Consider the following 25,117-nt stretch of genomic DNA (forward strand, 5'->3'; position numbering starts at 1 on the left):
AGGGAGGATTCGGGGCTGGGAGGAGGGTGAGCTGGGTCGGGGACGAGTAGTAGGACGGCATCAGCAGTGGGGACTGGAGAGAGGGTTAAAAGATGAGCAGTGGTTGGTGTGGGAGTGGTGTTGGTGGGAGGAACTCTGCCTGGGGTGACCCCAGTCTGCCCCATATCCATCTCCATGCGTCCGTCCGTCCATCCATCCATCCATCCATCCATCCATCCATCCACCTATCCATTCACTCACTCACCTATCCATTCACCCACGTGTCTGGTCACCCACCCATCCTTGCATCCTATCCACCCATTCACCCACACTCTCATCCATCCGTTCACCCATCCATTCACTCACCCATCCTTCCAAACACCCACCCACTCATCTATCTGTTCATCCACCTGTCTGGTCACTCTGCCCCCATCTTTCCCCCCATCCTTCCACCCATCCACGTGTCCCGCAGAGCTCCTGCTGTCCGGCCAACTGAGTGAGTATGGCGTGACCGTGCCCTTCAGTGCCGACTGCCGCGGCCGCTTCCTCTCCCACGTGCTGTCAGGTGGCACAGCAACGACGGCCCCCACCGAAGCTCCCTGTCCCCCGACCCCAACCCGCCGCCGCCGTGGGGCCCGCCATGCATCCTCCCAGCACGGTGCTGGCAGCCGTCCGCTCTACTTCAACGTCACGGTGCTGGGCCGCGAGCTGCACCTCCGGCTGCGGCCCAACACTGGCCTGGTGCCACCGCGTGCCGTGGCTGAGTGGCAGGAGGACTTTGGGTTGCGCCTGCGGCAGCCCCTGCAACATCACTGCCTCTTCACCGGCGATATCACCGGCGTGCCAGGTGGAGCCGTGGCCATCAGCAACTGTGATGGGCTGGTAGGTGTGGGCCCCCACACCATTGGGGTTCTTTGTGCTTTGGGTTGGGTGTCCCAACATGAAGAGCTTGGCGGATCTGGATCAGGGGATACTGCCCTGTGGGTACCATGGTCACTAGGGTGAGGGTGGCATTGCTGCTCCTTCCTCATCCAGACAGCATCCCTGCAGGTGCTCGGTTGCCATGGATGGGGCCCTGGGCAGCCTGGTCTGCTGGGGTGCACCCAGCCCACGTCAGGGGGTGGGGATGGGTAAGGCTTTAAGGTCCCTTCCAACCCAACCATGCAGTGGTTCTATAGCTCTGCCTGCATGTCCCTCTCCCAAGCAAACCCATGCATCCTGCAGGCATTATTTTGAGGAGCATCCCCATGGTTTTGGTAATAGCTCACATATTTGGGCTTTCTGGTGGCCTTGGGGTGGCTGTGTGAGGGTGATCCAGCAATGCAGCAGCCCTGTTGCCTCTTCATCCCCACCACCCAACCTGCCTGTGGGGTTCTACTCTGAATATGCTTCAGGAGTTTATCCTCACTTTTCTACACCTCAAATCACTGCCCTTCGAACTTCCTCTGGGCCAATTTATTCCAATTTAGCTCTCCTTTTCCATGCCAGCATTTATTATTTCCTCTTGGTATCACTTCCCAGGTTGCACTTTGGTCGCTCTAAACTTCTCATTTTGCTTTTTTTTTCCCCCCTTGCTTCTTTTTTTATTGTTTTATTCTGGCAGTTCCGCAGCTGTTTTTGGCCGCTAGCACAAACAATTTGGCATTCCATTCTTTTTATACGGCGCGTGGTGTTACTCTACGAGCAGAAATGATAGAGCGGCAGGGCTAGAAATAAATACTCCGCGTCCATCCGGCAGTTTATTTTTTGCCAGCAGTTTGAGCTCATCATCCCCAGCTTTGGAAGCATCTCCTCTAAATGCAGCGAGGCTGGGAAACAGCAGAGAGTTCTCTGTGACCCAGAGCTCTCTGTGGCCAGTGAACTTGGATGCGGTTGAAAGCAGTGGGGATGTTTCCTCTGCCTCCAGCAAGCATCCAGTAGCACTGCTGCTGCGGTGGGAGCTGCTTTCTGCTGCAGGTTGTGATGCTGGGTGGCATCTTTGGGGCTGTGCCCACTCTGAGTATCTTTGGCTCTCCTGGTTCCAAACTGACTGACTCTATTTGTGCTGGGCAGAGCATCCCCCCAGAAGCCACAAACCCCCCAGATGGCATTTTCTGCCCCATTTTGCAGGCTGGGGTGAAGGCAGTTAGCAGGGCACACTGCCCTGAACCTTCTCCCCACACGACCCCTGGCTGCGCGTGTTCCCGCAGTGCCGCTTTCTGGGACGGTTTGTTCAAATGAAGTGTGAAATGCGTAGGAAAAATCCATAGGCACGTCTCTGCTCCCCCCTTCTCTGATTCCCTGGATAGTTGGTGGCTTTTTCCATGCTCAGGGTTTCCCGAGGATCCTGGGGAGTTTTATCCTTGGGGGGTGCTGGGTGTCGTGGGGGTGTGGGGGCAGCCCCCTTGCTCTGCCATATGGGCTCAGCGAGGAACTGGAGGAGAGCCTTCATCCTCCCCAGCCCTCTACATGCTGGCAGCAGTTGCTGTGCTGAGGGCTGCTTCCAAAAATATCAGTGTTTTCCCTTTTTTTCTGGTAGGGCTGACTTCAAAGAGATCTTCTCAAGCGCTGCGTCCCAATGGGGAATATCCTATGGGAAAGGCAGCAGCCCTGCTCTCTGTGTGCGGCGCCGGGCGGTGGGAAGCACTGGGCGCATTCACGCATGTGGAATCCTGGCATGCCAGCCGTGCTTGGGGCCGTGCCCAGGGCTCTGCCCTCAGGGCTGTGTGGTTCATGTTGGGCAGTGGGGTGGCCAACAGCTCACCTTGGTGGGGAGCTCTGAAATTTTATGTGAATTCTAAAATTCAAGCATCCTTCTGGACATTTGTGTTGTTTGTACCCTCAGTGGTAACGATGTCTGGCAGCTGTAAGCTTAAAAAAATGGGGCTCTCCATGGGGAGAGCTTCCTGCTTGGTATCTGAGGGGAGCAGGGACTGTAAACACAGTGCTCCGAATTCAAGGATCCCCCTGTCCCTATGGAGCAGAGATCCCAGGTGCCCTGTGCTGGGGCTGCGGCTGCCTGCATGGTGGAAAGAAAGGATGCAGCATGGTATGCCAAGGTTCCTTGAGAAGGAGGACCAAACCCACAGCAATCCTAGATCTGCTTCTAGGAGGAGGTAAACAGCTGAGAAAAGCAAAGCGGAGCAGGAAATTTGCTGAAGCATAACGGAGCCAGGTTGGCTGATTCCATGGGGATGCGGTGACATGTCCATGATGTTCTGGTGGGTCCATTCTGTGCTGTAAAAATGTGACTGGGGAACTGATCTGTACATCCTGCCTACACTTGCCAGGATTTGGGGAGAAGTGGGACTTGTGGCACTGCCCATTGTGTCACCGAAGGGATTCCCCTGTGTTAATCCCAAATGCTTCAGGGCAGAGATGGGCGGCATTCTTTTCCTTCCTCCCACAACCATTGCAGCTGGGAATGGCCACTTCCCTTCTTGGTGGCCTGGGGGACAAGGACATGTGTGGTGACAGCTGGGTTGTCCCCTGGCACAGGGGATGCAGGGGATCTTGGTAAGATGAGATGGATCTCTGGAGCCGTGTACAGATATAACCTGAAGTGTGGTCAGGGTTTTGGGATTGGTTTTTCTCTATCCATTTTTTTTTCTTTCCCCTACCCACAGAAGAAATTAAGGTTCATCCACGTGCAGCTGGCTGTGAAGTCAGTCTGGTGCCATGCAGGGTCTGGCACTCAACGTTAGGGTTATGGGGCAGCTTGGTAGGGAAGTGGCCAAACAAGTCTATTTAGTCCCAGAAAAGAGTTGTTGGTATATAAATGGATGCAACATTCCCATTTTTCCTCTTTTTTTCCTGTCTCCTTGCATCCTGCAGGCTGGCCTTATCCGAACGGACAGTGGTGAGTTCTTCATTGAGCCGCTAGAGCGTGGGCAGCAGGACACGGAGGCACGGGGCCGTGCCCATGTGGTGTATCCCCGCACAGCAGTCCAGCGTGGCCCCCCACAGTCCCCAGGTAGGGCTCCATGTGCCCCTGCGTTCTGTAAAGTACTTGGTTGTGCCAGGCTGGAGGTGGTCTGGGGAGAGGCATGCAGCCTGCTAGTGTCTGGGGTGCCAGGACATGCCTGTCATCCACAGGAAGAGCTTGGCTTTGGCTTTGCAAGTTTCATGGCTTATTGTTGGGGGTGGATTTGGCACTTTCTGGGTTGTTTGAATCATAGAATCACAGAATCATTCAAGTTGGAAAAGCCCTCTCAGCCCACTCAGCCCAACCCCACCTGTCCGCTGCCCGTGTGCCTCAGTGCTACATCTCCGGGGCTCTGAAACACCTCCACAAGAGCATTCCCACCTCCTGCATTCTTAGACTTCTGTGTCCTCATGCTGCCCTGCCTCTTCCCTTCTAAAATTTGGGCTTGCTCACCTTGTGCTTTCCTCCTGGGGAGGAATCTGGGGTTTTGTGTATAGATTAAGGGCAGTAGGGTATTTGTAGGTGTTTGGGGTTAGGGTTGCTGGTAGGGTGGGGAAAGCAGGATGCTGCAGCAAGGGGATGCTCGTTGTGTCTCTTCCATTAATCTGAGATGTTACCATTACAAGGGGGGACTTCATTAGACATAGTACCCTTAAAGACATGGATCCAAAAACCCAATCCAAGCCTCATTATGTGGGGTGAACCACCACCAGCACATGTTCCCCAGCAGGCCCATCCTCATGGGCTCACTGGACCATAACGCAACCCCCTCCAAAGCTGTGCTGAGCCCCAAACGTGACCCTCAGCACTGGCTCTCCTCACCTCCTCTCCTCCTCCTGCCCCTCTCGGTGGTCAGGTGTGCACCTGGGTGAGCTCCCCAACTCCCTGGAGCGGCTGGCCGAGCGGCTGGGTGAAGCGGAGCGCCGGCGGCGGCATGCCAAGAGGGATGGCTACAACATCGAGGTGCTGCTGGCTGTTGACGACTCGGTGGTGCGCTTCCACGGGAAGGAGCACGTGCAGAACTATGTCCTCACCCTGATGAACATCGTAAGGCGCTGCTGGGGGGTCCCCGGGAGTGGCTGTGGGGAGGGATTGCCGTGTTTCATTCTTAGGGCTGCAGGGTAAACCAGGCACAGGAGGGGTGTGCTGGTTTGCCACCTTTCAGAGAAGGTGTGAGCCTCCTCTGGGTGGGGATCCTCAGGGTGTTCTCAGTGCCATCAGCCCAGATACATGAAGATGGAGAGGTTGAAGTTGGACTCAGTGATCCTTATGGTCCCTTCCAAGTTGGTATATTCTATGATTCTGTGAAGTTGCTTCTTTTACATAGCCCAATGCCTTCCCTGCAACCTTTTCTTCTCTGATGGTTTCCCCAAGCTATGTATCGGTGTGCAGGGTGGTGGGAATTCCAACACCATATCCACAAACTGCTTTTTGACAGTTTTTCCCCATTTTCCCATTGGCTCCTTCTGCACACAGAGGATGCTGTGGGGTCTTCTGTACTTGGGGTGCCGGAGATGAGCTCATTGCCCCTTTCCACCAGGGAACAAGGGCTGCCAGTATGCATCAAAAGGCGGTTTTCAGCCCCATTTCATGGTTTGGCAGCAGTGCTTTTCACCGGGGTGCCGACTGCTCAGATAAAGGCAGCGCCAGGGACTGGGAATTGAATGAGGAGGGTGGGAAGCTCTGCATCAATGAAAGGGGAAAAGTAACGTAATGCAGATAAATGCCTCCCTGGAGGTATTGCGTTGAGTGGGAGCAGGGCTGTTGTGGGACCCTGTGCACCACTAGGGTTTGTGCCCCACCGTTTGGGTAACTGCATGATGTGCTTGGTGTTTTCCCATTGTTTCGGGTTTCTAAGGAAACCCCATGAGTCAGAGCCAGGCTTTGACTTGTGCGTTCCCTCCAGCGCGTTAGGAGTTCATTGTTTGTAGGGAAAAAGTGTTGCCGAGACCCCACATAAGAGGGATTTGGGGAAAGAGCGAAGATCCAGCTTTATTTTTAGCCTGGGGTTACCTAACTGCTATGCTGAACAGGCAGAGATTCTCTTCCCTCCCCATGGAGCTTGCAAAATAAAAGTCAGCTCCGTGAGCCGCCTCCTTGCTGGCGATGCAATAACAACAGCAAATACCTCTGGTGTTGTTCTTACACATGCATGCGCTTTCCCCACCGTACACGGGCTCGTGTGGTTGGGATAGCACAGCCATTGCGTGGAGGCATGCGAGCGCAGGGCAAGCGGCTGAAGATGACTTGGCTGCCCTGCCCGCGAGACCTGGGATTTGGAAACGTCAGCGTTTCTGCACGCCTGGCAAATTCTTCTCGTGCTCTCTTTGTGTTTGCCTTCCCTCAGGAACGGGGGAGTCTAGACGGCTGCGGGGTGGCTTGCGGTGGGAGCGGGGTCCTGGCGCTGTGCTGCACTGCTGCTGCTGCCCCCCCGGCGTGCTGCAGGCTGCAGGCGGTGTGCTTGATGCTTTGCCTCCAGCCCATGGCTGGACTGTGTTTTTAGTGTCTTCTGCAATATATCTTTCTTAAATGAAGCTGGAGAGCGTGCCTTTCCAGATGATGGCAGTACACAGGCTGGCATCTGACCCTGTTAGGTAAGGAGCTCTGCATGCCAGTTCTTCCACTGCACAACAGGTATTTTCTGGAGGGCTTTTCTCCCAAAGCGCTGACAGCCTGCTCCTTATCTGCTTTCTGAATCAGCTGCAGAGGTTGCTGTGGAGTCGTAGAATGGTTTGGGTTGGACGGGACCTCAAAGCCGATCCAGCTCCAACTTTTGCTGTGGGCTGGTTGTTCCCCACTAGATCAGGGCCCCATCCATAGCCATGGGCATCTCCAGGGGCATCCACAGCTCTCAGCAGCAGTGCCAGCACCTCACTGCCCTCTGAGTAAATAATTTATTCATAATATCTAACCTAAATCTCCCCTCTTTTAGTGTAAAGCCATTCCCCCTTGTCCTGTCACCACGTAAAAAGGTCTGTCCCCATACTGCTTATATGCTCTCTTTTAGTACTGGAAGGCTGCAATGAGGTCTCTCTGAAGCCTTTTCTTCTCCAAGCTAAACAAACCCATTTCCCTCAACCTTCCTTCACAGGAGAGGTGCTCCAGTCCTCTGGTCTTCTTAGTGGCCCTCCTCTGGACTCACTCCAACAGCTCTGCATCCTTCGTGTGCTGGGGGCTCCAGGCCTGGACACAGTATTCCAGATGGGGCCTCAGAAGGGCAGAGTAGAGGGGGACAGTACTCTCCCTCTCCCTGCTGCCACTCCTGTGTTGATGCAGCCCAAGATACCTTGGCCTTCTGGGCTGCAAGAGCACTCTGCTGGCTTGTGTCCAGCTTTTCATCCACCAGGACTCCCAGGTCCTTCTCCGCGGGGCTGCTCTCAAGTTCTTATCTAAATCCGTATGCATATCTGAGGTTTTCACGACTGAAGTGTAACACCTTGCACTTGATCTTGTTAAACCTCACTCAGGCCTGTCCAGGTTCTTCTGGATGGTGTCTCTTCCTCCTATTGCATCAATTGCACCACTCATCTTGGTGTCATTGGCCAACTTGCTGTGGGTACACTTGATCCCGCTGTCTATGTTGTTGATCATGACATGATCAAATCACATCCCTGCTCAGGACATGATTTAGTGGAGGGTTGCTAGAGTTAGGGTAGTATGGTTAAGTTGTAGTTGAACTCAATGATCTGTAAGGTCTTTTCCAACCTGAGTGATTCTATGATTCTATGGTAACGATGCTGAAGAGCACTGGTCCCATGACGGACCCCTAAAGGATACAACTCCTGACTGGAGTCCACCTGGGCATAGAGCCATTGACTACAACCCTCTGGCTGTGACCATCCAACCAACTATCCACCAAATAGTCCAGCCTTCAAATCCACATCTCTCCAATTTAGAGTTAAGGATGTGGTGCAGAACCGTCTCAAGTGATGCATTAAGCAGGGCTGGACTGGGGATTTGGTTATCTGTTTTTCTCAGCTGTTTGCTGCATTCAGGAGGTGGCAGGCGTGGGCTTCTCTTACCTCTGCATAGCCCGGGGCCGCTGGTGATCACATGGCTGCATTAATGCTGGCTCATGCTGGGTTCAGGAATGGACTGACTCAAACAGAAGCCTGCTGTCAGTCCTGGGCCTCACAAAGCTCTCATGTCGCCTGGAAAATCGTCTGGATCCATGCGACATCCACAGCCATTGTTCAAGTGGAAGCTTACAGGGAAAAGGGGGAAAAAAAACGAAGGGAAAAGAATTGTAAACCTGGCTTCTGTTTATAATGTTAATTGTAATATTCATCGTGGAAGAGCCAAGGGAAGTTAGTTCCCCTTTTCACTGCTGGATCACAGGCAGGATGCTGTGATATTCATGCTCTTGTGTTGTGTCTTCATCTCGGGCTTTGTCTGCTGCTCTGCAACACTATTGTGTCCTCCCATGTGCCTCCCAGGTGTGAGGAGAGCAATCCCAGTAAAACCTGAAGTAAAGCCAAGATGGTTCAAATCAGTGATGTTTTCTTGAAGTCCTGGAGTCCTCCTCCTGATTGTAGAATTGTTACAGTTGGAATAGATGACTAAGATCACCAAGCCCAAATGTCAGCTCATCACCACCATGCCTGTTAACCACAGAAAGTCATAAATTCACAGGCTGTCCCTCTTGTTTTTCTGCTGAAGGGCTGGAGAGCTTATTAATTTTGACCATACATCTTCAGAATATGGGGTGGTGAGTGTTAAAGGACGGATGTTGCTGTTTGCTGTTAGCGTATTTGAGCAGAAGAGGTATTTGTGAAAGGAAGATCAGAGAGAAGTTCCATTAAAGACTGCCCTTTCAAACCTCTTTCTTCCCAAAATGCAGAAAAAGAGGGCAGTAGCTCATGATTTCCTCTGCAAAGTGATCTCTATCAGCAGTGCTGATGTATGTGTTACCGTGCTGACTCACAAGCCCTCCCTGTTCTCTGTGCTTTGCTGTTTCCTTCTGCGGATTGTTCCCAGGGTTTTGAAGCAGTAGGTCAGATTTGACTCACCGGGACAACAGCTGAGTAATACCCTTGCTTTGATCAGATCAATTTTTTTCTTCTTCTTCTTTTTTTTTTAAATTATTCCAACTGCAAGAACATGACATCCCCAAGCATTTCCTTGTATCCACCAAGCGCTGCAGCTTGCTGTGGGATGCTCTGTGGTGGAGGGGGCCCCATTGGAAAGGCAGCCACTCTTGTTGGTGCTGGTGATGTCACTGAACATCAGATTCCCCCGATTCCTGGGAAATGTTGCTTTTTTGGCTGGTCTGCTCTGTGGTTTTTAAAGCACAACAAGAACAAAACCAGCTGGGGGTGGGAGGAGGGAGATGCGGTCTTTGCACCTGGTCTTGGAAAGTGGGAGAGGAGTGAGAGCATGCAGGGCTGGACCTAGCTGGGGAGCAATGCTTGTTGCCAACTAGTGTTGGGATGTGCATGCTTATATGGGAAGCTAAACATCTCCGTGCTGGCCTCTGCACTGCAGGCACCTTCCTGTGAGTTATGGGTCAGGCACCCTGGATGAGCAGTATATAGGACCCATGTCAGCTCCACCACCCAAGAATTTCCTTGGAAAGCCACAAGATGATTGTTTTAAGCCATTCTTCCTGCCAGGCATGGGATGGGTGGTCGGTGGGAGGATGCTGAATGCAGGAGCGTGGAGAGCAGCAGAGACCGGGGGCTACCTTGCTAGCTGTGAAGGTCTCAGACCCTCCTCTGCTTTATCTTTTTCTCTAATTCTTCAGGTGGATGAAATTTACCATGATGAGTCCTTGGGTGTTCACATCAACATCGTGCTGGTCAGGATGATCATGGTGGGGTACCGTCAGGTAAGGGCAGCATCAGGCACTGGGACACAGGAGAGTTTGTTGTTTCTTAGATTGCTCTTTGATTTTGAGCCAGAAGGTTTCCTATAGAACAATGCAATTTGCTGCGTGTTTTATGGCAAGCCCCTACACTGCACAAAGTGCTCTAGGAAGAATGCTAACAAGCCCAATGTGCTAACATCTGTGTGAGGTCCATGAATCAGCCCCAGTGGATGTTAGAGAAAAGCCCTGATTGTTTCTGCTTGGCCAGAAGAAACAAAATGCATCCTAGAGACCTGGCGATGGTTCTCGAGAGTGTGAGGATGAGAACATAGGCAGTCTCGTTTTTGGCAAATCCTGGCTGAGAGGAACATCACTGCTGGGCGTGGAAGCCAACAGCGTGTCTGGCTTCCTCCCAGCAGTCCATGCTTGGGGCTAGAGGATGATGTGATGTGTGAAGGAGAAGGTGGGATGAGGGCTTGGGGGCTGCGGTCAGGGTGATTTAATCATTGCAAAACCCTCTGCTAGAGGCAGCTGGTGTGGCCGGCTTTGTCATTGTTTAAGTTTGGGGAAGATGTGGAAACCTTGTGCAGATGTTTGGATCTGGGTGAGGTCCCAGGCCACCGGTGTTTGATGTTTCCTGAGAACGTTCTGGGAGATGACGTGGTGCAGGCAGCACAGCACAGCTGACTCTGCTTCTGCACTGAGTTCTGGCTGAGGTTGCCACTGCTCTCAGGAAACCCTACTGCTTGGGCCTTTTGTCTCTGCCTTGCACTTGGCAGGATAAAAACTGCCATGGCTCCTTACGGGAAGAGCAGCGTTTCTGACCCTTCTTCAGCTCCTGAGCTCAGCAGATGCCTGCCCACCAGGTAGAGAGGAGATTGTCATGAGTGTATCTTTGCAAAATGGTCATCCTGAACAAAAACTGAAGATATTGAAGATGTTTTCTGCTGGAGTCTCCAACCCTGTTGTTCACTGCAAGGCTGAAAAATGCTGAGCATCAGCATCTTGCTAAGGAGCCAGAGCAGGAATCAGAATGCTCATTGCTTTCCAGTACGCTAAGCTCCTCGATTTTATTTTATTATATTTTGTTTTCTTGCTTCTTTTCCCAGTCAGTCAGCCTGATCGAGCGTGGGAACCCGTCCCGGAGCCTGGAGCAGGTGTGCCGCTGGGCTCACGCACAGCAACGCTCCGACCCTGATCACGCCGAGCACCATGACCATGCCGTGTTCCTCACCAGGCAAGATTTTGGTCCTGCAGGTATGCAAGGTACTGTATTAATCTCGGTCATGTATGTGCAGTTTTCCAGGGGAGAGCCAGCAAGGGAGCTTGTTGGGGACCTATAGAACCTGGCTCTGTATGGGTCACTGCGACCGAGTTGTTGTGTTTTTCTTAAGCTTTCTGGCCAAATGACTGTGCCCCAAGGCAGTGGTGAGGGGACATTTTTTGGCATATGGGCAAGAGTCTGGAAGATGTAGTGCTGGAGGGTTTACCAGTGGGTTTTTCCCAGGAGGTGGCTGAGGCTCTCCTCCAGCTGTTCAGCACCAGAAGGACCAGCGCTATCTGCATCCTCACACTGCGCAGTGTTGCGGTTTGGAGCCTCATTGCTCTCCTCTGCTGAGCCAAGCCGAGCCCTGGGGAGCCTGTATAAACTTCTGGTGCTGGCAGCAGCTCGCGGTGTGGAGGGGAGCAGCGGTGGCCAGCACTGAGTAATCTTGGAAAGCTGATGCAATTCTGGCTTTCTGCATTACGAGAAGCTGGAGCAGGAGCTGCCTCACATGTGGGCACTGTCTTGCCATGGATAACACTGGGGCAAGAGGTGGTCAGTGTGGGATGACTGGTGTGAAAGCCACATGGAGCTGGAAAGGTGCTGAGCTGGTCTTTACCAACTACATGTTTTTCAGGTACTTCTTGTCACTGCTGAGAACTGTTTCCTTCTCCCAGTTCTCACCCGGGCCTTCATTTTGGATATCAGTGTCCTTTCTGTGCCTCTTCATCTCATTCCCCTGCCAGACACTGACAATCTCCATGGTTGGGACATTATCCCATTTTCATTCTAGACAAAATATATTCCCTCTCGTCCAGAAAACTTTCCACGTCGTTGCTCTTTCTTGTGGAAAGTTTCATGGAAAAAAAAATCTTTCAAAATGTCTTATCCAGGATTTGACTCATTGCTGTGCGGTTAAACCCAATTACCCACTTCTCTTTCTCAAGCCCCCTAGCTTGACTTTTGCTTTCCTTTTGACTGTGGAGCATCAAACACTGTCTGCTCAACTGCTGTTGACTTTGGGGCTCTTCCAGATGGCCTGCATTGGCGGGATGGGTGATGGATGGCTTGGGATCCTCCTGTCCTCTCCCCCTGTCTCCTGCTGAGCCCAGCCTTCCTCTCAGCTCACCCTCTGCCTTCATTCGAAATGCTGTGGCAGAATTACTCAGGGTGATCTTGCCCTGCTTTGGCCAGAGCTCCTTGGGGCCCACAAGTCCTTCCTTTGACAGTTTCCCGTCCCTCGATGCCAAGAAGGGTAGTATGAATTATGACAGGCTCTTGCTTGTCCCTTTATTTTTTTGCCTTTCTCAAAAGTCATCTCTTCCCTCTTCTCCCCTCTCCTTCCTTCACTTTCTGCAGGCTATGCACCAGTGACGGGGATGTGCCACCCTCTCCGCAGCTGTACCCTCAATCACGAGGATGGCTTCTCCTCGGCGTTTGTGGTGGCCCATGAGACTGGCCATGTGTAAGTGATGGGAATGGAGCCGGCACAGCGCTTGGCCAAGAGGGCTTCCCACACCCTTGCTGGGGTGCCAAATCCCACGGGCAACTTGATTTGCTGTCTTTTTCTGACAGGTTGGGCATGGAGCATGATGGCCAGGGCAACCGCTGTGCTGATGAGACAAGTATGGGCAGCATCATGGCCCCGCTGGTCCAGGCTGCCTTCCACCGCTACCATTGGTCCCGCTGCAGCAAGCAGGAGCTCAACCGCTACATACAGTAGGTTGCTTCCTTCCCATTCCCTTTCCAAAAGGCAATAGAAGCACGCCAGAGTGGTTTTGTGTGTCAGTGCCATGGAGAACACCAGTGAAGCCTGAAGATGGAGTGGGTCATTGGGTTGCTCTTTGCTGCTGATGTGCAAGCACACAGTGGTTGACAACCCTGCCCATGGCAAGAGGGGTTGGAACTGGATGATCTTTAAGGTCCCCTCCAACCTAAGCCTTTTTATGATGCTATGATTTTATGAAACACATTTTGTGGCAGTGGGTAGCTTGTGTTGGGATTCAGAGGACTGGGATTTCTGAGATGGGACTTGAGAGAAGGAGGGAAATCCCCTGTCTCTGCCCCATCCTGCAGTTCCTACGACTGCCTGCTGGATGATCCCTTTGAGCACCAGTGGCCCTCGCTCCCTGAGCTGCCGGGCATTAACTACTCCATGGATGAACAGTGCCGCTTTGACTTTGGTGTGGGCTACAAGACCTGCACAGCAGTGAGTATAGTCCCTGTGCTGCCACTTTGCTGCTGTCCAGTCTCTGTCACCTTGTCCTGTGCCCACCAGGAGCCTGGGGCCTTCTCCTGCCTTGAGAGTAGGCTCTCTGTGGGGCAGGACGATACCAACACCAATATCCTGCTTGCTTTGCAGTTCCGTACTTTTGACCCCTGCAAGCAGCTGTGGTGCAGCCATCCAGACAACCCTTACTTCTGCAAGACCAAGAAAGGGCCCCCCTTGGATGGCACTGAGTGCTCCTTGGGCAAGGTATCAACTGCAGTCTCCCCTTTTGGGCTGGGTTCCAGAGCCCACTGTGGTTTTTTTTTGCATATTCCATGCTTGAAGATGTCATTCCTTATTTCTCCCTCCAGTTGCCCAGCATGGCTCTGATGAGGACTTTGTTCTTTCTGAACTCTCTGCCCTTTCAGTACTCCTTTGGTTTTATAACACAGAGAGATGGTGTGATTGTGTGTCCAAGCTCATGATGTCATCAAGTTTACTTCAGGCTCTTAGCATGCCCATTAGCACAGTGTTAAAGTGCGAGTACTGACTAAGGAAGGGCTCACAGGTTTGGAGACGAGAGGATAAGAAGCCAGGAGATGTGGAAATCTGGATGTTGGGTGCAAATTAAATTGTTTGGAAGTTTCATGCCAGCTGCCTGGGCTGTCCCCTACCAGTAGTGAGATGCCCCCCATGCTGGTTCAGTCCTGGACCCAGGCGTGATTCAGGATGAACCCCCACTTCTTTTCTTTTCTAGTGGTGCTTCAAGGGTCACTGCATCTGGAAGACATCAGAACAGCCCTACAGCCAGGATGGCAGCTGGAGTTCATGGTCCAAGTTTGGCTCCTGCTCCAGGACGTGTGGTGGCGGTGTGCGCTCACGCAGCCGGAGCTGCAGCAACCCGCCGTACGTTCAGCCTCACTGAAGCGGGAGGTGCACCTTGCACTGGCAGCATCCCTGCTCCTCTGATGCCTTCACCCCCTTGTTTTATTTTCCAGCCCAGCTTACGGTGGGCGCAACTGCCCAGGAGCCACCTATGAGCATCAGGTGTGCAACAGTGAGGAATGCCCAGGGCCCTATGAGGATTTCCGTGCCCAGCAGTGCTCCAAGCGTGACTCGTACTACACCCACCGTGACAGCAAGCATGCCTGGCTGCCCTATGAGCATCCCGACGGTGGGTGCCATCCCTCGGCACCTGCTGCAGGTTGGGGACCTGAAGGTGACAGCCAGCTTGCTGGTTTACTTTCTGCTTTGCCCAGACGCTCAGAAGTGCGAGTTGATCTGCCAGTCCGAGGGGACAGGGGATGTGGTATTCATGAACCAGGTTGTTCACGATGGAACCAGGTGCAGCTACCGGGATCCCTACAGCATCTGCGTCCGGGGCGAGTGTGTGGTAAGGAGCTGACCCTGGCTGGGAAGAAGCTCTTGCATTCTCTTCATCCACACCCTATGGGGTTGGGGATGAAGCCCAGAGGCCGACCTGGTGTACAGTGTGGGGCTGAGTGCATGGTGATGCCGCAAGTGTGGGGCCATGACCTTGTTTGCCTTCTCTTCCCCTGGGGTGACAGCATGTTGGCTGCGACAAGGAGGTCGGCTCCCTGAAGCAGGAGGACAAGTGTGGGGTCTGTGGGGGTGACAACTCCCACTGCCGGACGGTGAAGGGCACCTTGGCCAAGACCCCAAAGCAGCTAGGTGAGGAAGCTGTGCGCAGTCTCACGGCAGCACCCCAAAGAGGCAGTGTCTAGGGAGACCAACTGCTTCCTGCCCCTCTGTTTCTGAAAGCTTTCTCCCCCCTTCCTGTGTCTACTTTGTCATCCAGGGAGTGTTCTGAAGATGTTTGAGATTCCAGCAGGGGCAAGGCACGTGCAGATAGAGGAGATGGAGCCAGCATCCCACAGCATTGGTGCGTCCCACCAATGGGTGGCTTTTGGAGCAGTTCAGGCTGAGCACTGGGAGCAGCAGAGCAGGGGACTTATGGGAGGCACTGCTATGTTGATGGTGCTTCCCCTCGGGGGGGGATCAGAGACTTACTTGAAGTATTTCTTTCTTTCCTGCAGCTGTTAAAAATCAAGCTACAGGTAACTTCATCCTTAACGCCAGCGGTCAAGAAACCACCAGCAAGGCGTTCATTGAGATGGGCTTGGAATGGGAATACACCGTGGAACAAGGCAAGGAGAGCGTGAAAACCAGTGGCCCTCTGCAAGAGGCCATCAGTGTTCTGGTGAGTGGCCATCACCCAATGGTGGGAGGTGATGGGTGGCTTCAGAAAGGATGTTTTAGCATGGACATCACTTATGCTTCATTCCCTGCACTCCTTCCCTGCTTCTCTTGCTGCCTGCAGCTCGTCCCCAGGGAGGAGGCGGTGAGGAGCAGCCTGATGTACAGGTATATCATCCATGAGGACCTGCTGCCGCTCATTAGCAACAACAATGTCCTGCTGGAGGAGATGGACTCCTACGAGTGGGCCCTCAAGAGCTGGTCTCAGTGCTCAAAGGCATGTGGAGGAGGTACTTTTTCCTTTGTATTGTAGTTACCGTGTGCTCTTGTGAGGCTGACTGGGCACGCTGATCATTGCTCTGTGCTGAAATAAATGAAAAGGCTTTAGTGAGCTGTGCTGGCTCTTGCTGCTTTCCTTGCTGGCATGGGTGCTGGAAGATTTTGGGACTCATGGAGATGGAAGCCGAGCCCTCGCTGGCTCTGCTGACCTTGCTGCAGCCGGGCTGCCTGCGGGGTGACAGACAGTTCATGTTTTACGCTAGCTTAGCCCCAATCTGCTCTGCTCCCAGGCGAGCACCATTCACTTGGCAGAGCGCAGCAGCTCTTTGGCTGCACTTGCTGCATGTTGCTTGTTCTTCCTGGCTGCAAAAATGTGGCTGAGTTCCTCCAGTCCACCCTACCTGCCCGTGGGTGGTTTGGGGGAGGAAGCCCTGGGTCTGCTCAGCCCTTGAGCCTCTCTCTGCTCACACCCCTGTGAGTATCCCCTGAGTGAGTCATGGCAGTGTGCTTGGGTTCCCTGCAGCTTTGGGGACCCATCGTGGTTGGGCTGCAGGAAGACAGGGAGTGGGAGAATCCTGACGCTACCCCCTGCTTCCCAGGCATCCAGTACACCAAGTACGGCTGCCGGCGAAGGAGCGACAACCGCATGGTGCATAGGAACCTGTGTGATAACAGCAAGAAGCCCAAGCCCATCCGGCGGCGGTGCAACTTGCAGGAGTGCTCCCAGCCTACGTGAGTCCCTCGGAATGGGTGGGCGGTTGGATGGGTGGTGGATGGATGCTCCCATCCCACCCTGCTGTGCAATTTCAGCTGCAATTTGCCCTACACGGACCTTCCCCTGCCCTCCTCTCCCTCCCTCCCCCCCGCCACTAACGCTGTCCCCAACCCCTTGCAGCTGGGTGGCTGAGGAGTGGAGTGCCTGCAGCAAGTCCTGCGGCAAGCTGGGACTGCAGGTGCGGGCCGTGCAGTGTGTGCAGCGCCTGCGGGATGGCACCAACCGCACCCTGCATGCTAAGTACTGCAGTGCCGAGCGGCCCGAGACCCGCCGGCCCTGCAGCCGCCTGCCCTGCCCAGCACAGTGGAGGACGGGTGCCTGGTCGCAGGTAAGTGATGTGGGGATGGGGCTGCGAGTTCGTCTCAGAGCTGCTTATGGGGGTGCCTGGCTGTCACCCACATGCCGTGTTTCTCTCCCTGGGCGCAGTGCTCAGCCAGCTGCGGGGACGGTGTGCAGCAGCGGCAGGTGGTCTGCAGGGGTGAGGAGAGCGGAGGGCGCTGCCATGGGGACAAGCCAGAGGCCGTCCGGGGCTGCCACGTGGCTGTCTGTCTGGGTGAGAGAGAGGGTGTGGGGACAGCCTGTGGTATGGGCTCGCTGCAGGTGGCTGCAGATTTTCTGTCAGATTGGTGACGACTTGAGCAAGGGGAGAATGGAGGTGGGCACTCCGGAGTTAACAGCTAGATTATTTTTGGGTAGCCAACCAGACTTTTCCCAAATGACCTTGTTTTTAAGAAAATATCTAACAAAGTCACCAGAAGTACACCTTTAAGGTATTTCAAGTGCCTCCATACATGGTGCTCTCTCTGCAGGGAAGCCCTCTGGCATCACCGCCAGTGCCAATGCTAGTGACCACGTCACACCTGGAGGGCAGTGGGAGCCCCGGGAGAGGCCCCAGAACCCTGTGAGCAAGATCTCCTCCAGTAAGTGCCCCAACATACAGCCCCATCCCTGCACTGCTCATCTCAGACTAGGGGCACGTCCTCCACTGTGCCAGGCAGGGCAGGTGGCTGCAAGGCTGGTGGATCTCAGGTGACTCAAGCACACATTGCATGGCCTGTGTCTGCAGCTCAGCTTGCTGCCATCTTCCTGCAAGTGTTAGGGGGAAGGAGGTATCCTGCAGCCCGTTTGGGGTGAATGTAACCTCATCCAGCCTCCTGTGGTGCACAGCCTGGCGCCAGGTTGCCACCTCGTGGAGTTGGGGATCCACCACAGCTTCCATCCTGGGACTGACTTGATGCTCCAGCTCCTTCACCTCTTCCATCCAAGCATTGCCAAAATTGCTGCAATAGGGCAAAGAGCACGGTTAGCACTGGTGCCTGGTGCCCTTGTGGGAGGTAAATACCACTGTGACCGCATGTGCTCACTGATGCTCTGTCTCCGCTTTGTTTCTCTCCAGGGGAGCCCTGCCTCGGGGACAAATCCATCTTCTGCCAGATGGAGGTCCTGGCACGCTACTGCTCCATCCCTGGCTACAACAAGCTCTGCTGCGAGTCCTGTGGCAAGAAAGCCTCCGTCACTGCCTCACCCACCGGCACCCCCATGGGGACCTTTGTGGGGATCCCCAGTCCTACTGACCCCAGCTCCTCTGTGCAGGGGACACCCGGTGCTGACCCCACCACTGCAACTCTCAGGGAGGTCCCAGCCCCAAGTGAGTCATCTGTGGGGACAGAAGGTGAGGGGAGGGGGCAGGCAGCCAGGTAACCCCGCATGACTCCTCAGCTGGAGCCGTTCTCCTCCATCCTCCTTCTCCATCTCTCCTTTTCTCCCACTTCCAGCAGTGGTTTTCCTGGGCAGCCAGGTTTGGAAATGACCTGGCCCTCTCCAAAATTCCTGGGGAAACTGCTGTTTTCTTGTGATTTTCATTTCCCGTCTCCCAGCTGTGGCATTTTTTTTTTTGGCAGTGCCACAAAGGAAAAAAAGGTCAAATGGAGCAAAAAGCAGCTTGGCTGCTCTAGACAGGGTTCTTACCTCCATGTGTGGCTCAGAGCCCCGGGCCCATGAGGCATGGGCCACCAACTTCCAAGGTGCTAAACTGGGGGCTTTAAGGTTGCCTTTTCCTCTCCCTCTAAGCAGTAAGATAGGAGAGGATTGGAAGGAGGACCCTGGCTCTTTGGCCAGCCACTGCCTCCTCCAGGTACCGGCACATTTGTCATGGTGCTCACAGAGACCCAGGTTTGGGTCGGAGCATGAGGTTGCTCAGGAAGCTTGGGTCTCCCTTCAAAACCTCTCTTCTGTGACCTCTTTTAAGAGGACCAACCATAGCACGAGCAATAAGGACAAGGCCAAAGACCAAAACCAGGGTTTCAAAAATGCCTGTCACCCAGTGGTGACTTTTCAGCCAATAATGCCCTTGGCCAGCTTTGTACTAATACCAACTTCTGGCATCCCCAGGACCATGACCCTCTTCTTCCATATGCCCAGTGTCTGTGGAACACCAAGGCGTGTGGAGATCCATGGGGAAAACCAGGAAGCCCAAGTGCCAGGAGGGATGCCACCGTGTCCCCAAATCATGCTGAGCTCAGCTCTAAGAAGAGCACCAAAGGGTTAGGGTCACGGCTATGCTGGAGAGCTGCCTTCTTGCACCTCCACCTTTTGTCCCATGGTGGGAAAAGGGTTGGGATTAACGCCATTAAAAATATTGTGCCAAGTACTAGATACATGCACAGCACTTTAGAAGAATAGGGCTCTATGCAGCTTGCAGGGGAGCTGGACCTCAGCTGAGGATGCTTTGCCCCTCCATGGGCTGTGGGTGCTGGTAGGGATGAGGCTCTGGGCTGCTGAGGTAGATCTGAGGAGGGCCAGGCAGATGTTGTGAGGTGTGCATGGCTTGGTGCACCTGAGGCAGTGATGGTGTTGCCTTCCTGGCTGCATGAGAGGCAGGATGGGCATCTCTAGAGCAGTGAGCGTGTTCTTCAGTTCTGGGGATGCCTCAAATCCATTTTTTCCTTGCCTGGGAGTACAGGTGTTGGGCACCTTCCTTTTGTGTCAGGAGAACAGAGTGGGAGGCTGAGGACAGGATGGTAGGTGGACAGAAGGCTCTGTTTTTGGTGCTCATTTTCTAAGAAGGAAGCCCACAAAGAGCACATGCAGGGAACTGCTCCTTTGTCCTTCACTATCTCCAATTCACTTTCCAAACTCAGCTATAATTCAGCAATGGTTCTGTGCATGTCCAGGGCTTGCTGATGAGGTGGCCAGAGTATAGGGCATGCCCCATGAGCAGCACAATGGCTTTAGGATGCGCTGCTTTTGGGATGAGTGATCTGCAGTGCCATTAGTGCATGAGCAGAGCACTGCATCCACAACATACGTGGTGCTGGGAGATGTTTGAGGCTAGAGCATTTCATGTTGGCATGCAAGCCCCCATCACCCTTTGCTGGTGCTACCAAATGGTACCAAAAGAGCCAAAGGGATGATAAGATGCTCCTGTCCCACATCACTCCTAGTCTTGAGGCAGGATGACCCGAGTGCTGCATTAAGAGATGGAATGGAGCCCCGTGTCTGAGCCAGCAACCAGCACACCTCATATCCTGCTGCATCTCATGCCCCTCACAGGGCCCTCCTCTGGGAGTGCCAGCATTTATTTATTGTGCCAAAGATAATGCTTCACTGCAGGTGCTGTTTACAATCCCAGGAGCCTGCAGAGCAGGGCAGGAGAATGCACAGATCTCTCCTGCAGCTTCAGCAGCTGTGTCAGTACAGGATTGTAATGTCTGCAGGCTGCAGCATGCATGCATACTCACCCAACCTCCAAAAAGTTGTCAGCTACACTCCTCTGTTTGATGCTGTCCTGGGCATTATGGCTTTCTTGCGTTAGTTTTTGCGGTGGTTCATTGCTGTATGGCAGAGGAGGTTGATGCCTTAGGGCTGCCTCAGCCTTGCTACCATGGAGGCGTTGGTGCAGGGCTGCTGTGTGCCAGTGGCATTCTCCCAGTCATGCAGAGGCTGCAGTATGCAGCATGCCCACTTCACCTCATACCATGCTGCCTGCCTCCTTGGTCAGCGCTGCAATGTGTAAAGTTTTGTACATACCAGATTCAGAGCTTTTTAACTTTTAATATTTATTAATTTTGTTGGGTTCAATTTTTTTTTTTTTTTTTTTTTTTTTTTTGGAACTCTAACATAATGTAAAGAAAAAAGAAAAAGAAAAAAATCCACATCACTGTCTCTTTCTGTTGATTTATTTAGAGTGTGGGAATAGTGTGGTATGGGAACACATGACCTGCGTGTGATTGAAAGGGGTCTTCCATAGTAAGCTGCCACTTCTGTCTTTTATTTAATTCCTATTTTTCAGCCAGGGTTTCACATGGCTTTTGCAAGCGGCTTTATCTTTCCGTTAAATAAGCAAAGCCACTGGGATATATAGGCTCCAAGCCCCCCAGAGTGGCTCCAGTCATGCTTCATGGCTCCAGAAGGAGCTATGAGAGGAAAGGTGGGTTTCTGTCTGTGCTTTGCATGATGCCTGCCTTGGTTCTATGGTTGCATAGGATGGGAAATCCTATCCACAGAGAGAGGCAGTGGAGGAGAGGTGCTGGCGGAGGTGCCCGATGAACTTGGCCTGACACTGTGGCAGGACGCGGTTGGTGACCGAGGTGGGGATCCAGCCCTGGGGGAGAGAAATACATGAAGGATGATGGGCGCTGGGCCAGCACAGGGGCACTGCCACAGCGCTGCTTACCTTCAGGTCCATGCTGAGCAGCCACGTGACACGTGTGCAGCTTGGGTTGCCTGGCAGCGGCTGCAGCACAATACAGCTCAGCCGCGTCTCAGCCCTGCAGGACAGGGTGGTTACGCCACAAAATAGCAGGCCTGGAGGTGAGACCTCCTCCCCATAGGCCCCACAGCCTGCCATTTTGTGACCTGTGTTACCTGACGCAGCCCTGTGGTGCGGGTGGCTGCTCGAGGTGGGCAGTGGTGCCCACCAGGTAGATGGCTGCCCGCGTCCTGCTGCGGTGCCGCGTGCTGACAAAGTCCCTGCGTCCCACTGGGCTGGCAGCCGTCACCTCGTGCGTCACCAGCGTGTCCTCACCTGGGCGGCAGAGCACCTGCGGGCCCGCAGAGCACACGCATTGAGTACGGTGGGATTTCAATGGGTCTTCATGCCCACCGGCGGTCCTGCTGCCTACCTCCACGCGGCTGAGGCTGGGGTTCCAGCGGGGCATCTCCTCCAGCTGCTCAAACAGCTCACCCTGCAGCCTGCCCACAGGCGCTGCCAGCACCGCCTCGGCCCGAAAGACGCGGCCCAGCCCCGGCAGCGCGGTGCTGGACATGGCAGCCTCTGCGTTCTGCAGGCACAGCACCCACATCAGGGCTGCACCCCGCGCCTTGGTGTGGGGTTTGTGGTGTGCACGGGGTCAGGTCAGTTACCGGCACGGCCTCTGGCTGCCAGCAGTGTGGCTGCTGCAGGATGCCCAGCGCTCGCTGCAGGGCCCTTTCTCCCTGGTGGATGTAGGACAGGTCCGTGCTGGAGGGCTGCGTGTCTGCTTCGGGCTCTATGCACCTGGCTTCAGGAGCGGGTGGAAACACAGAGAAGTGTGAAAAATCCACCCCCTCTGCCCAGCTTTGCATGCATGTGGAGGGATGGGGTGTGGGTACAGCAGTGCATGCCAGGTGAGTTCACCATGTTTTGGGTCTTCAAGTGAGTTGGTGGGGTCTGCAGCCACAGACATCAAACCAAACCCTGGTACGTGGCTGTCACCTCCACTAGATGCTCTGGTGGCCTTTACAGCTCATTCACCTTTTAGCATCCCCATCAACGCTAGGGATGCTTCAAGCTACTGGAGTGATGTAGAGCAGCCCAGAGACCAGAATCATAGAATCATTCAGGTTGCAAAAGTTCTCTCAGCTCACCCAGCCCAACCCCAGTCCACTCCCACCTGCGCACTGCCCATGTTCCTCTGTGCCACATCTCCACAGCTCTGCAGCACCTCCAGGGATGATGTCTCCACCACCTCCCTGGACATCAGTACAGCACCACTCTTTCTGAATATAAATGTTCCCTAGTATCCAGCCTGAACTTCCCTTGGCACAAATTAAGACCGTTACCTCTCATCCTTAAGGCAGCTCTGCCCCCCTAATAATCAATGCATCTGATGGCTCATCCCTCCCCATCCCTCATTGCAGTGGGGCTGAGGTATGCACTGTCCAAGGGTCAGGGCCGCACAGGCTGCTCACCAGCATCCTTCCCCATGAGCCTCTGGATGCAAGAAGGAATTTCGGAATGCAGGCAGTGGGGATCTATCAGCTCCTGCATCACCGCAGTGGCTGCTGTCTTCAGGCCTGGGGAGAAACATGCTAGTGACCACTGAGGAAGATGTATGCCATGAAAAGCAAAAGCATGCACTCATTTGATCTGGAAACAAGCTGCATCAGTATTGGCTGAACCAACCAGGTCCCTACTGAAAACTTCATTGCTTTTACAATTTTCACTTAGCATCTCTTTGCAGTCCCTCTCAGCATCTTTTACTCCCTCCTTTAGGACCCCCTTAGCATCTCCTTCAGGGCCATCTGAGTATCTTCTTTTCAATCTCTTTAGTCTCTCCCCCTAGCATCTCCTTTGGAACTTTCAGAGCATAGCATCCTCATTTCTGCATGATTTTTCTAGGGACGTGGGGAGAGAGTGGTGCTTACCAGGCAACTTGCGGAGGTGGTCGTGGGCAATGCCGCAGGACAGCTTGATGATGGCCTGCAGCATGTCACGGGTTGGGGCTGCCAGCCTGCCTGCACGCACAGCATCTCCTTTTGCCTTTATAGCAGGCATGAAGGACAGCACCTGATTATAGGAGCGTGCCACAGATAGGAGCTGGGAATGAAGAGTGCTCAAGGACAAGGCGAGCAGAAGGAGGGGCTGGAGGAAGAGGGCATGTTTTCTTCTGAATGAGCACTCACTGCACTGTGGTTTATTGGGGATGGCTACAGATGGGATGTGGCTGAAATGTGACACTTCTGTGGCTCCCAGCCTGGATAATTTACTGGGGACGATGGCTGCACACCCAGATTGGCAAAGGCAACCAGTGGCACTTGTGTGGCAGTTGAAGATGCTGGAAGCCCTGCTTATTGAAAATCCTGCTTCTTCCTATGGGAGCTCCTTAGAAGTCACGATGGTGATTGCTGTTGCCATAACTCCTCAAGCCACTCCTTAATATCTCCTCACCTACTTTATTCAGTCCTAATTAGTCCCCACAGGGATAACTTCATGCCACCTCCATTCCTGTGGGCACAGCTGTGCCCAGTTACACCTTACAGCTTTTCCACTTGCTTACTGATTGCTGCAGTGGGTACATGAGCATCCCCACCCACACTGCTGCTCCCCTAGAGCTCTGTGCCTGAGAACTGCATGGGAGATTTGGTGAGTGGATTTGCTATGGAAATGCTGATATGTTTTTATTTTATTTTTATTTATTACTAGCTGCCTAGGATTGAAAAGCAGTGAATGATAAGAGATCTGCCCCAACACTTTAAATGTGCAACTATGAAGTAGTGCCTATCTCCTGTGCATTGTCTATCTTCTCACACACATGCTGCTCAGTTTAGTGCACGCTGTCTTTGCCATAGTTTAGTCTGTACAGAAAGCTGCAGTAGATGCACAGGTAATGTTTTATCGTCCCGTTGAGTGAGTAGGACTGTGCTAGGAAGAGGAAACTTTATGTACCTGGGTGCCAGTAGTGAGATACGCACCCAGCCCTTGTATGGCACAGCACCGTGATTCTGCCCTGACACCTCAGTCGGATTTGGCAGCAGCCGCTGGAGGTCACTGCTGATCTGCAGCTCCACACACAAGGCTTGGGGAGCTGTGCAGAAAAGTTGCTCCTAGGGGCTCCCTGGGGTTGCCATAGGTTTAGCCTCTTGCTGCGGCCCTGGGAGCTGAGCAGCTGCTGTCAAGTGGGAGCACCTCAAGCAATAGGGGAAGTTTGGGTTCTGGCACCCTCTGATCTTCCCAGCTGTGCCTCTCCCCTATTTCTGGAGTATGTTCTGGACACCCATCATTTCTGATTGTAAAGCTTTAGGACGCTCTTGGGAGGGCAATTGCTCCAGAAGATGCTCAGCAGCCAAGCAAATAGAACTGAAATATGTAAAATGCCCAAATCCTGATGAGGAGCTGGTGATAATTTGACCCTCCCAATTTTTGCCCTTTCCCCAGGGAGCAAGTGGGGCTCAGAGGAAGATGAGGCTTAGTACTGCCTCTTTTCCTATTCAGCCATTGGCTATCAGCAGCTTGGCAGCAATTGGAGCAGTACAAGGAGATAGGGGCTGCCTCCTCACGGTCACCCGGATCCCCCTGTTCAGAGCCGAGGGCAAGACCCAGGTCAGATTCTTTCTGTGTCCTTGAGGTTGGTTCTGTATGAGATTGTCCTGTAACCAGCAGAGCCTTGGTGTAGGGAAAGCTCAGTTCTCAAGCCAAGTCTTGGATAGTCTCCAATACCTTTGCAGAAATGGGAAGAAGAGAATAAGGCAGCATCCCCTGCCTTGTAGAGACCTTCTGTAGGGCTGCTCTCATCTCTAAAGGTGCTCCAGGGGTTGGTAGAAGCAGGAGGAGCCTTGTGTCCCTATCTCAGCCTCATTGCAGTATTTAGCTATGCATCTCTGGGGCTCTCTGAATACAGAACTAAAAAGCAGATCTCTTGGAAGCATAGCTTTGGGGTGGCATTGGTCATGCTGTGCTGGCTGGAAGTGTCTATGGGAACTGC

General features: G+C 53.5%; 2 protein-coding genes across 2 annotated transcripts in view; one reads left to right on the forward strand and one right to left on the reverse strand.

The window, feature by feature from the left end:
- ADAMTS14 (ADAM metallopeptidase with thrombospondin type 1 motif 14) overlaps positions 1-20,500 on the forward strand; it is a 21,940-nt gene extending 1,440 nt beyond the window's left edge. The window contains exons 2-22 of the mRNA XM_042818247.1: positions 452-861; positions 3,793-3,931; positions 4,740-4,930; positions 9,627-9,710; positions 10,799-10,946; positions 12,313-12,418; positions 12,529-12,672; positions 13,030-13,162; positions 13,316-13,429; positions 13,920-14,068; positions 14,161-14,336; positions 14,422-14,555; positions 14,731-14,854; positions 14,982-15,065; positions 15,220-15,383; positions 15,504-15,669; positions 16,258-16,390; positions 16,554-16,761; positions 16,860-16,986; positions 17,243-17,353; positions 17,830-20,500. Coding sequence (XP_042674181.1) covers positions 452-861; positions 3,793-3,931; positions 4,740-4,930; positions 9,627-9,710; positions 10,799-10,946; positions 12,313-12,418; positions 12,529-12,672; positions 13,030-13,162; positions 13,316-13,429; positions 13,920-14,068; positions 14,161-14,336; positions 14,422-14,555; positions 14,731-14,854; positions 14,982-15,065; positions 15,220-15,383; positions 15,504-15,669; positions 16,258-16,390; positions 16,554-16,761; positions 16,860-16,986; positions 17,243-17,353; positions 17,830-18,134 — 3,350 coding nt within the window. The 3' untranslated portion in view covers positions 18,135-20,500. The remainder of the gene's footprint in view (positions 1-451; positions 862-3,792; positions 3,932-4,739; positions 4,931-9,626; positions 9,711-10,798; positions 10,947-12,312; positions 12,419-12,528; positions 12,673-13,029; positions 13,163-13,315; positions 13,430-13,919; positions 14,069-14,160; positions 14,337-14,421; positions 14,556-14,730; positions 14,855-14,981; positions 15,066-15,219; positions 15,384-15,503; positions 15,670-16,257; positions 16,391-16,553; positions 16,762-16,859; positions 16,987-17,242; positions 17,354-17,829) is intronic.
- Positions 20,501-20,928: 428 nt separating this feature from the next.
- On the reverse strand, positions 20,929-22,683 carry LOC122160053 (steroidogenic acute regulatory protein, mitochondrial-like). Its single transcript, XM_042818251.1, has 6 exons — positions 22,605-22,683; positions 21,804-21,934; positions 21,557-21,715; positions 21,300-21,475; positions 21,109-21,202; positions 20,929-21,036 (listed from the first exon to the last, which is right to left on the reverse strand). Exons 1-6 carry the CDS (start codon positions 22,681-22,683, stop codon positions 20,929-20,931), a joined length of 747 nt encoding a protein of 248 aa, XP_042674185.1.
- Positions 22,684-25,117: the final 2,434 nt, after the last annotated feature.

This window comes from Centrocercus urophasianus, unplaced genomic scaffold, assembly GCF_019232065.1.
Source record: "Centrocercus urophasianus isolate 14NV4802_14NV808 unplaced genomic scaffold, USGS_Curo_1.0 seq_17, whole genome shotgun sequence".
In the NCBI taxonomy this organism is placed as follows: domain Eukaryota; kingdom Metazoa; phylum Chordata; class Aves; order Galliformes; family Phasianidae; genus Centrocercus; species Centrocercus urophasianus.

Bases quoted from the DNA above. Each gene is read 5' to 3' on its own strand.
- LOC122160053 (XM_042818251.1), bottom strand. From the start codon at position 22,683: ATGCAGGAGCTGATAGATCCCCACTGCCTGCATTCCGAAATTCCTTCT. The intron at 21,716-21,803 runs GTGCCGGTAACT...CTGTGCCTGCAG, and splicing joins ACTGCTGGCAGCCAGAGGCC to AACGCAGAGGCTGCCATGTC. The intron at 21,037-21,108 runs GTAAGCAGCGCT...TCTCTCCCCCAG, and splicing joins TGCTCAGCATGGACCTGAAG to GGCTGGATCCCCACCTCGGT.